The sequence below is a fragment of the Aedes albopictus genome, chromosome 1 (assembly GCF_035046485.1).
Source record: "Aedes albopictus strain Foshan chromosome 1, AalbF5, whole genome shotgun sequence".
NCBI lineage: Eukaryota > Metazoa > Arthropoda > Insecta > Diptera > Culicidae > Aedes > Aedes albopictus.
This window is the reverse complement of record NC_085136.1, coordinates 273513604-273525527: the sequence shown is the minus strand read 5'-3', so window position 1 is coordinate 273525527 and position 11924 is coordinate 273513604. Positions and strand designations below refer to the sequence as shown.

The 11924-nt window shown below is 41.0% G+C and overlaps 1 protein-coding gene across 1 annotated transcript in view; it reads left to right on the top strand.

The window, feature by feature from the left end:
• The first annotated feature begins 1624 nt into the window (after positions 1-1624).
• The window catches only part of LOC109400928 (transcription elongation factor B polypeptide 3), a 28496-nt gene continuing 18196 nt past the window's right edge, over positions 1625-11924 (top strand). The window contains exon 1 of the mRNA XM_019673421.3: positions 1625-2198. Coding sequence (XP_019528966.3) covers positions 2127-2198 — 72 coding nt within the window. The 5' untranslated portion in view covers positions 1625-2126. The remainder of the gene's footprint in view (positions 2199-11924) is intronic.

Genomic DNA, 11924 nt, shown 5'->3' with positions numbered 1-11924 from the left:
CTACGTCAACATTGCGGTTATATCTCGGACATTACCCACCCCTAGTTTTTTCGGCGGAGGCCGCTGCTATACTGTTTGCTACTACAACACCAGCATCAAAACCAATTTGCGTTATCTCCGACTCTGCCAGCGTACTCACCACTATAAACTCTCCAACATCCCGCCACCCATGGATCCAGGCCATCCAAAAGGATTGCCCAACAGGAACTGTTCTGCTATGAGTACCTGGCCATTGTGGCATCAACGGTAACCGAGACGGTAACGTAGAAGCCGACCAGCTTGCCGCCATAGGTCGAACTGGTCGCATGTTCACCAGGGCGGTACCAGGAGCAGATCTCAAACACTGGGTAAAATCTACAATTCGCGTAGCATGGGCCCAAGAATGGGTTAACACAAGACATCCGATCATACGAAAAATCAAGGGAGAAACAACACCCTGGACCGACACAGCAAATCGCCACGACCAACTAATACTTTCTCGTCTTCGAGTGGGACATAACATGGGATCCAGAGGACCTTTTCACAAAATATGCTCCACGTGCAACGCGACAATGACGGTAGAACATCTTCTTGTCAACTGTCCCTGCTATGAAGGACTTCGAGTTCAACATGAACTTCCAAACAGCATAGTGGATATCCTTGCAAATAACACAACCAACGAGACAATACTACTATCTTTCATTAAGGACGCCGGACTATACAACGCTATCTGAAAACCAGGGACACCTACAGTCAACAAAGCCAGACCACGCCGCTACTCACCTGGACCGATTTGGAATACGATATTGAAACTACGAAACTATTTTCTTAAATCTGTTAGCATATACTCTGTAAACTGTATTATATTACTTAACTCTGTATGACAGGGGGGCCTATCATTAAGAAGCTCTCTCCCTTTTTCTTCAGAGATGAACCAGCCAAGAACTGTGCTGAAAATCTCTTTAATAAAGATAATTAATTAATTAAGTTTGTATGGGGAAATTTTTTTGTTCGGGTCGAACTGTCATTTTAACGATTGAACTGTCATTCTATCCACGAAAATTAAAACTGTTTTATTAATTTAACCATCAAAACAAAGGTATTGAAATCCAATAAAAACACGTTATACTCAGAAAAATGAGCTCTTTCGATTAGGCTATAGAAAATAGCAATATTGTCGTCGCAGTTGAAACCCGAAGTTTCCCCACACCCGACAATCAAATTTTCTCAAAATCCATACGTGAAACGTAACGTCGGACGTAGTGCACTGAACAGCGGTTCTGGCCCTCTATCCAACGCACTGTGCCCGACGTACGTCCGACACACGGTTTAGAAGAAAAATCGATTTTCGCGTGTCAAAAATTCCGATTTTCAACTGCACGAACAATATTTTATTCACTAAACAACCCAATTACCCAACAAGCCTACCTATAGGTACAATCTTGGGTAATTTTTTTCTCCACATGAGTTTTCGAGAAAACTTGCTGGGTAGTAATATTTCTCCGTGCGTCTATCCTGTGACTGAAACGTTGTGAATGAACGTCAAACGTCAACGAGAAAAAGAGAAAGCAAACAAACCAGCTGATGCGGGGACGGGAGAGAAGACAGCGCCGACATAAGACGACAGTGACAGTCAGCCGCCGTGGAGCTCTCACTCATTTGCCAATCAGCAACAGAGAGTGCAACGTCTCGTCTCGTTGATCGTGTGTGGTAAAACTTTCGCGACCGCGTAACGTAAGCGTAATGGCGTATTGCGACGTGTAGTAGTGCTACTTGGATCGAAGTGTGTTCGTGGAAAAAATCGTACTTTTCGGGAAGATCCCGGCTGAATTGAACGGGGTGTTTTGTGATTCCGCAGAGCCGTAACCTTTGTGACCGGATTCGGTTCGGTTTGGAAGTTTGAAAGTGCGTAAGGAATGTGAAAAATTGTGTGGTTGCCACTTCTTGGCTGTGACGCAGTCGTTTTTTTCCCGTCGTCGTCGTCTTGGAAGAGCAAAATAGAAAATTCCTGCAGCATAAGCGAAGAAGAACTGCTGCGTGAGACGGCCCCGGATCGAAGCTGCTTTGGGGATTTGGATTGGGGAGGTGACTTCGGAAACTGGCTGTGCAGCTGCTGTTGCTGAAGGGAGACCATTAGGCTGGCGAAAATGTCGTCGATCGTCGATATCATCAAGCATTATCAGAAGAGCATTGACAAGTCGCTGAACGATGAGGCGAGGGTGAGTACTTGAAATGGGTGGGTTGCTTGGGGCTGGGGTGTTTTCGGGGGTGTTAAACTTTGTAGCAGGCGGTGGGGGTTACCTTAGAGATAACGAGCTCAAGGGAGTTTCGTGTGGATGTGGTTTTCAATTGATCTACGTTTCGATGCGTGATGGATTTTGATATTCAATATGCAATTTTCTCAATTTCCATTGAGATGAACAGGATTCCACCAAAACAAGGCTCACAGTAAAAGTCAAAAGACAAAAGAATCTTGTCAATAAATACACACAGGACACAGGCTAATAATTTACCTTACAAGAAAATACCAGATTATTTTTACCTAAAATTTAAATACACTTCGCATCTCACGCACCACACATGAACAAGATGCTTCGTTACATGCATGAGTTGGTGATGTTGCGTTTGCGTTGCGTAGCGTGACACATGTGGCATACACTAGGCAAATTGCTACACGTTAGATTTTTATATTATGTATTATAATGAATTTGAACGGATTTCTAAATTCAGTAACTAAATTGTACAATATTTCTTGTGTTCAATTAAACATTAAGTTAAGCCTGGGACAACATCTGCTTCTTAGTGTTCTATGAGCACTTCCACAGTTATGAATTGAGAACTTGCTCTATGTTTAAATAATCGTTTTGCACGTGTGTTTGGAGCCTATGGCCTAGGAACTCAAGGATAAATATTTCCTTTACGAAAAGTTTCTGGTCTGACCGAGCATCGAAACCGTCACCCTCAGCATAGTCGTGCTGGATATCCACGCATTTAAAGCTTTGACTTTATGCGCCCTTTAAAATCAAGCCAATATTATTGGGAAAAAGTCTTAGCTGAATAGAAAGATCCTTCATTATTCTTTACATGTAAGCTTATGCTTATTAAATTTAATTAATAACGGTTAGTTTCAAATTTGCGTGGGTCATTGATGTTTTAATAACTAACACATAAAGATAAATGCAGATGATTTGTTTTCACTATCTGCCACACGCAGATTCGCATTCTTAATTCAAGTCAAATAGAAAACCACTTCTTGATTGAATAATCTCAATTGTGTCATCACACCAAAATAGTAACACATACAGACACTGCAATTTGGGTGCCATAAATCAATTTCAAATGACAAATCATCTGCCTACTGTTTTGTTACCGTTTTCTTTCGACAGATATTTATGATTCTACCTGTGGTGCGAACACCGAAACAAACAGGTTGGAGGTAATAAAATGTAGCTTGCTAACATTGTGCTTTCCTTTGTGGTACCTATTCACTTTTCATTGCGACCATAGATGGGCACGTGCTATGATTGGTTCCGTTTTGCACATCGGTTATCTTCTTCGTTTGACAACAACAACTTTCTCTAGCTTCGGGTGCGGGTAAATCTTTGTCAAATACCTACATAAGACAGTGTAAATGACAGTGTACATAGAGAACGGACAACCAAGCTTGAGTAACGTTTCTCTCGATAGTGCCGCTAAACGTCATATTGCGTCAGTCGGTGCATGTCTTGATAAGTTTTATATTCACTATTTACAGTAGCGTAGGAACTTTGCGGTAACAGCGCTGCCACGATCTTGTTGGTATTTGAAATGATCGTTTCATTCTTTACACAGAAATTTGACTTTGATGTCTGTTATCTGTGATAGATATGAGGAAAACAACAAAGAGATTGCCGATGTGAAGTTTACTGTGCCCATTTTCCGATTTGTGTGAACTTTTGTGATGTTCCCTGAAGGTCTCACATTCCAATTTCAACACCAATGTATAGTTAAAAGGGCGTTTATTTCCATTCGATATGTATGTACCAGACTTCAGAGTGTTGATAATTTCAATGCGATGAGATCATGCGAGATAATCGTGGGTCGTCAGTATCAAATTTTATGTATATTAAAATATCATGATTAACCACACCCAGCTCCTTCCTTGCATGAAATCCAAATGCATTAGACTATGAAATGATCTATTCCATGACCCTGATAAACTATATTTTTGTTCTTGGCATAATGTGGGAATCGTAATTCAGTATTCAGTATTCGGTATTCAGTATTTATTCAGTTTAACGTTAGCCTATAGTTATAAACTTTTCATTAGGTCAAGGAAACATACATTATAGATTAATACAAATTGATACAAATTGTTTGAGTAGCAAGTGGCGAAATTAGTTTACATTTTCTTTTAAATACATTTCAGTTTAAATTTTCTTTTATGTGTTTTTTAAATGAAGCTATGGTTGGCTGTAGTTTTGCCGCAAGTGGCAAACTATTCCAGGTCAGCGTTCCGGATACAAGAACGCTTCTCCGCGCTGATGTCGTGTGCCTTGGTACGACGAAACATCGGGCACGGTCGTACTGTCCTTTCTGCAGATGTTGGAGGATGTAGTTCGGGAGCGCTTCGAAGTAGGCTTGTCGCATGAAGCAATTTATTCGGTTGCGATAGTTCGTCTGAAGGTCATGACCGAGAATTGTGTCACGTACTGCAGCTGTGGATTCCCTGCGGCGGATACCGTAGACAAACCTTACGGAAGCCTTGAAGCACCGGTCCAGTTGTTCTCTGTGTGCTGCAGACAACCCGTTGTAGTACACTACATCACAGTACGTGAGGTACGGAATGATGATTGATTGTACTAGTTTCTTGCGCGTAGAGATCGACAGAACAGGAGTAAACCGCCTGAAAGTTCGAAGGGTGCCGAAGACTCTCGCTGTTACGTCGTTTACCTGTCCAGTCCATGTCATGTGTTTGTCCATTCGTAATCCCAGATTAATGACAGTATCCGCGAAAAGAATAGGCTCACCACAGAATACAATTCGATCCCTCGGTTCTACACTATTTCTGGAGAAAATTATTGCTTGGGTTTTTAGGGGATTTGGATAAAGAGAATTCAATCTAGCCCAGCGTTCAATAGTAGAAAGGTCCTCATTAACTGTTGCTATCAGTCGATCGACGTCCTGTGCTGGTCCTGAAATGTAGAGCTGTAGATCGTCAGCGTATAGTTGGTAGTTGCATTTCAGTTGTACTGGTATGCTGTTTATGTACAAGCTGAATAATAGGGCACTCAGGCAGGAACCCTGTGGTGTACCGTCGGGTACTGGTCGTTCGTTCGATGTTTGATTTCCAACTTTAACCGTTTGGCTACGCTGGTTCAGAAAAGCAGCTACAAGCTCGCAGGCCTCATCGGAAAACTGGAACTCACTTGCTAGCTTTCTTCGCAGATACTGGTGGTTAACGCAATTAAACGCAAGAGAAAAGTCTACCAAAACCATGACAGTGCACTGGTTTCGGTCGAAGTTGGTGTAAATGTCATGCGTTACTTTGACAAGGGCGGTGGTGGTGCTATACCCTCTCCTATATCCTGATTGGTGCTTAGCTAGTAGAGGCATTTCAGGATTGTCCAGGTGGATCGAAAGTTGATGAAGTAGGATTTTTTTCTAGAATCTTCGACACAGCTGGCAGGACGCTTATCGGCCGGAAATCCTTCGGAAGACTTGGGTCGGAAGACTTGGGAATCGGCGTCACAATTGCCTTTTTCCAAATTTTCGTAATCCAAAATTTCATTATTTTTGATGCCCGGGAACACTATTTATAAAACTCATTAAAAGTTTGTAAGGGAGGGAAATTTGAAACTGTCTTGTTTATTTCACCATCCAGCCGAATACATTGGAAAGCAAAAAAATCGCGTTATACTAACAAAAATGAGTTCTTTAAATTAGGCTATAAAAAGCAGCAATATTTTATTCACTAAACAATCCAATTAGGGATGCTTCAAGATGCAAGAGACGTATAATTGTCAATCGCGTCAACAGTGCATTTTTGTCAAAACCTAAATGTTTGTTGCAACGTGTAAGAAATAGTAAATGCATAGTGGTGGCTAAAGAGCTGATAATTCATACTTTATTCAGTTTTATTATCTTCAAAAATACGTTCCATTTAACTTACCGGCCTTCAACGTTTACACCAAAATCCGGACACACAAAAAATATTTCAGAAAAACAATAGCATGTTTTTTATTCATACCGGTTATTTCGGTATAGATAAATGTTATACTCAACACAACTGCATATAGATTTATATGGATTTGGTTCTATAAGTTGTTGCGCGGACTTTCTTGTTGAATCCTTTCATCAATCTTTGCACGGTGTACTTCTTGATTTTATTCGAAGCAATAATCCACTCAGAACGAAATTATTGGTTCGTTGACACCTCTTCACCATGCTTTTTGGGGTTTTCATTCGCCATAAAACAGTATATATTTAAATCGGTTTAAACTGTGGACAGTTTGGTGGATTACGATCCTCTTAGTTTCGCAAGTAACGTTGCTTGATCTATCAGGTGAGTGTATCTTTAGTGTAATGCCAGCTGGCCAAATCTGGCAAAGGCAAGGCTTGATTGTACGACACAACGGAATTCTGTGAGATATTGTTCATAAAGAATTGGGATTTTCCAAGCATTTATGCAAGATAGATTTTCTGCGTGCTAACTCAGATAGCGTTATCTTGAATGATAAATGCAATTTTGAAAACAAAGTATTTGATTCATGTTTGTCTATGTGTTGGTCCTGAGCATAGCAAATTTCAACTCAATTCGTGGTAATTTGACTAATGATCCGGATTTTGGTGTGAACGGTCTTTATTGAACTGAAACTGATCATGAATATCACAAAATGTTGAAATTGATCTTATCCTCTAAAAAAACCCGAACAAACAAAAAAAAATGGAAATACCAAGCATTTTAGCCATAATTGATTTTCGTCTATAATAGACAGGTTGGTGAAAATATAACAAATAACTTCGTAAAAAGTGGCACGAGTTCAGGGTACGGTGACGCTTTCTTTCCTATTGTAAATAAGAAGCAGCTGCTGTCAAATTTGACAGGTGTTGGTCCTGTTCTTTTCTAATTTTCTTAAGGAGCGAAAGAGATAGATTTTCGGCGTGAGATTTTCAGGCAGGCATGGGATGTCAAAACAGGTCTTGCCTTTAGAATATACTTGAAGAAGAGCACAGAAGCAAAAGCGTTGAATGTGACATATGTTGCTTTTGAAGAAGTAGAGACAGTTCTGTTTTCAATCAAATTATAAAGGTGTTGGAGCCTTTTCTGATAATTAACAGTAGTTACGTGGAATGCGGGAGAGATTTTTCAAGCATCTCTCTCTCTCTCTTCTTGGCGTAACGTCCTCATTGGGACAAAGCCTGCTTCTCAGCTTAGTGTTCTATGAGCACTTCCACAGTTATTAACTGAGAGCTTCCTCTGCCAATGACCATTTTGCATGCGTATATCGTGTGGCAGGTACGAAGATACTCTATGCCCAAGGAAGTCAAGGAAATTTCCTTTACGAAAAGATCCTGGACCGACCGGGAATCGAATCCGTCACCCTCAGCATGGTCATGCTGAATACCCGTGCGTTTACCGCCTCGGCTATGGGCCCCTTTTCAAGCATATCCAGCTTTTTACGCTGTGGTGAGGGGTGATTCATTTTTGACAATTCTTGCCGACAGCCCTTGCAGCATCACAGTTGCCGGAAATTCCAGTTCACTGCTCCAGATTTGTCAAAAATTTTCACCTGATGTTACCCTGGTTACCAATGCTACCGTCACAACAAACATGATACATCGAAGAGATTGCCTGAGTATTCCTCGTAAAGATTTCCCGGAAGTGATTGGATGGAACAGATTCTCGGATGGATCTGATAAAAGATTTTCCGGAAGATTCTGCTTAAAGAGAAATTGCTGGAGGATTCCCCATAACCAATTTCTGGCGAATACTCCGGTAAAGAAGATTCTCCAAAATGAATTGTTGAAGGTTTTTTTGGTCCATTGGTAGTGGGAGAAATCGCCAGAGGATTTTCGGAAGGAACTTCTGTAGAATTCAGTGAGAATACAGGGAGAATTATTTTTCCAGGAGTTTCCTTTGGAGATTACTCCAGGAATTCCTACTGGGGATTCCTGAGCGAATTCCAACCCGGGATTCCTCTGTTTTCTCACCGGTGATTCCTGCGGGTATTTCTAGCGGGCAATTTTCCAGAAATTCTCACCGATGATTTCATCAGAAAGTCAAACCAACGATTGCTCCAGCTATTCCCATCGATGATTACTTCAGGAATTTCCACCGGTGGGAGCTCTTAGAACAATCAACGGTGGAAACTCTAGGATCAATCCTCGATGGGAATTCCTGGAGAAATTTTATGCGGATGGAGAGATTAAACACTCCTGAGTTGAGTTCGGAGACTACACACCCACAACCCGATGACGAAGAGTGTATCCGATGCGTCGGACGGAAACTAAAGGAACGTTCAGGTTTCGGAAGAGCATCTGGTGGGATGGGAAGCAAAGGTGTCCCGGGTCCGTATGTTAGCCCAGTGGACAAATCGTACCACGCAAGCCACGTAAAGACAGCCTAGAGCCCCTTTGCACTCCACGAGGGCCCAACGGAAGTTTGGACGAAAGAGCGGCAGCACGGCACTAGGCAGCATCATCCGGATTCCACACTGACACCATACACGAATTATCCGTAGATACAGTTGTAATTGGGTTGTTTAGGGGCGATTTCTTCATCCTGGCTTAAGCGTTAAGCCAGGTTTAACTGTATGGGTAAGCCTGGAACACCGGTTAAGCCGAGGTGAAGAAATTGGCCCTAAGGGCCTAAGGGCCAATTTCTTCACCTCGGCTTAACCGGTAAGCCAGGCTTACCCATACAGTTAAACCTGGCTTAACGCTTAAGCTAGGGTGAAGAAATCGCCTCTAACCCCTTAGTGAATAAAATATTGCTATTTTCTATAGCCTAATCGAAAGAGCTCATTTTTCTGAGTATAACGTGATTTTATTGGATTCCAATACATTTGTTTTGATGGTTTAGTTGACAAAACAGTTTTAATTTTCGTGGATAGAATGACAGTTCATCGATAAAGCGACAGTTCGACCCGAACAAAAAAATTTCCTCATACAAACTTTAAATGTATTTTAAAAATAGTTCCCGGGCTCCAAAAATTATGAAATTTTGGATTTCGACAAATTGTTGGGTGGAGAATTCGATTATGAAATAATCCGGATACCCCTAAAGAACCCAATTGGGCAGAAATGGGACCATATGGACTATAGGAATCTCCTAATTAAAGCCACAATCGTAATTCATTGTTTTCCCTCCTCTTGCGATGCCTCGGTGGAAAGTTTAGGACTGGGAGTTCATTGGACTGGGCGGGCGTAACGCAGGTTAAGTACAGTTCCTCTGTGTCAACTGGTTTCACGGTTGAAGGTGGCGAATACCGATCACAAAAGAAATATTTTTTTTAAATTATAACTTACGTTCTATACTAGCAGAAAAAGTTCATGGTGAAAATTTTTGACAATCCAGAAGCAATGAACTGAAATTTCTGGCTACTGTGTGCTGCATGGGCTGTCGGCAAGATCCGTCAAAAATGAATCATCCCTCATCAAGCGTAAAAAGCTGGATTGAATGTTAATCGAATTTGTGTATCATCATTTTACTCTATGAACTAGCATACTTCAAAAAAAACAAGATTCAATCCTTAGATCGGATCGCTATGTTCATTTTTACCGAAAAGGTTGGAAGTTGGAGCTCTGACTGCTCTATATGGAAGAGCTGGCAAAATCTGAGTCTCCAGATATTGCTCCTTGTACACGGTATCTGAGATTTATTACCGTTAACTGGGCCTGCAAAAATCAAGGTGCACCCTACTCCAAACAGACTGGGGTGGTTTTCATGGAATCACTCTTGCTTTCTCAGGAGAAGGTTTGTTGGATAAACACGCTGAACAGTTTTTGATGTTGCTTTCCAATTTTTCGTCTATGGTTGGCCACCATACAGAACATCTCATTCTCAATACCGATTTACTTTTAAACACTCCCAAATGTGACCGATGAAGTTGGGCGAACACAATTTTTATTAAGCTGCTTGGGATGACTAACCTTAATCCTCGCCCGTTTTCCACGGAAAGTTCGTCTTTGAATCTTCGATAAGGACTATCCGTTTCAATTGGTTTGCCAGTTTTCAGATTCTGTAGAACGGTCGTCAACTCTTTATCATCCGTCATCGCTTCGGTCGCGCACAACCTCACAATTAACCATCTTTTCTTCGCCACTGTTCAAAAAGCTATCATCCTCCTTTCATAGTTTCCACGATTCGAATGGAACTCGTGACGGATAGTCTGCTATATTCTTATGCGAGCTCACGTGTTTATTTGTATAGCTGAAACCGGCCAGAAAATTTGCCCATCTTTGCATCCTACTCGCAGTGACTTGTGGTATTCCTTTTGTTGGATTCAGGATTGACAATAGGGGCTTGTGATCAGTCCTTATAGTGAAGGCTAGAAATCCTCTACATAGAGATGAGCGGAAGTTACATACGTCGATTCGGCAACGCTGTTTGTTTTGGTTTACAACAGCTGCCAACACTTGCTACAAAGCTAGATGTTCAAACTTTATGCGTGACTTCATTGTGGTTCAAGTTGTTTTGTTTACATTTTCTAATTATGGTAGAATTTTTTTTTCAAAATTTTGTTGAAATAGCGGAGCAATCGAAGAAATCTGAAATTCAATGCAAAAGTGTTACGCTAATCATATCGGCAGAAGTGAAGCAAGAAGCAGCAATGGAAGTTTTTTCGACAAGTGCCGCAACAAAAGTGTCGTCATAAGCATGAGCTTTTGAAAGCAGAATCAATAAATTTTTATCTTTTTACTAAACATACATATGCCGCCAATATCTCGATATTAAAAATAAATTATTTTAATTTATTTAGTTCCGATTGCAATACCGTTCAAACGACGCCTTCCTACGAACAATAAGCATGTTCATTTGGCTCACACTTTGACAGTTCTCTCTGCACGATTGGCTCACAATGGCCGCCTCCGCAGATCTCTATAATGTAGGATTACTAGTGAAGGCGTTTCTAATCAAATAGGGTAATTGTTCCCATCGTTGCGGTAGTACCTATTGTTGCGGTAATGGCAATTGAGCACTTTTTCGACTGAAATGTTATCAAAAGGTATTTTTAATAGATGTATGGTGCTTAAATTATGAGATTGCACCATTTGTTTGCTTAAGATTTGCCCAAAAACCTATTTTAAAAAAATATTTTCATAAATGTGTTTGCTGCTGTGTTCCTATTGTTGCGGTAGTGTTCCTAATGTTGCGGTATCCCATATGATTTCAATGGGATACCGCAACAATAGGAACAAAATACCGCAACATTAGGAACACAATGATCTTTCAGATAAAAACGAATAAAATGCTCATAACAACATCAAAGTGGCAATATTTCGTTATTTTCCCGTAGATTAAGGATGGATTTTATTATTTTCAATTCAATCCATGTAAAAAGTTTGCTTGGGGCGATACAATTGTGGTTTAAACATGAACCCAGCGCTTAACTCCTCCATGATCGGATCAATTACCCTAGTGGAAAAAAATGTTCAAATCGTACACGATTGCCAAACCCTCGCGATCTATGACACTATAGTTCCGCTCCGCCGAATGGAGAATTCTCGGAGCATAAGCTATCGGTTGTTCCCGTTACTTTTCTTTCTGCAACAAGACAGCGGAAACTCCATTCATCGACGCATCCATACAATCTTGCGTCCAAACAAACTTTTCGCCCTTTCGTAAAAGACGGTAAAGAGGACTCATCATATCGGCCATACCTTTTACAAACTTTGCAGAATAGTTCGCAAGTACAGCAAAAGCGCGAACCTCCCGAACATTTTCTGGCTGTTTGGCTTCC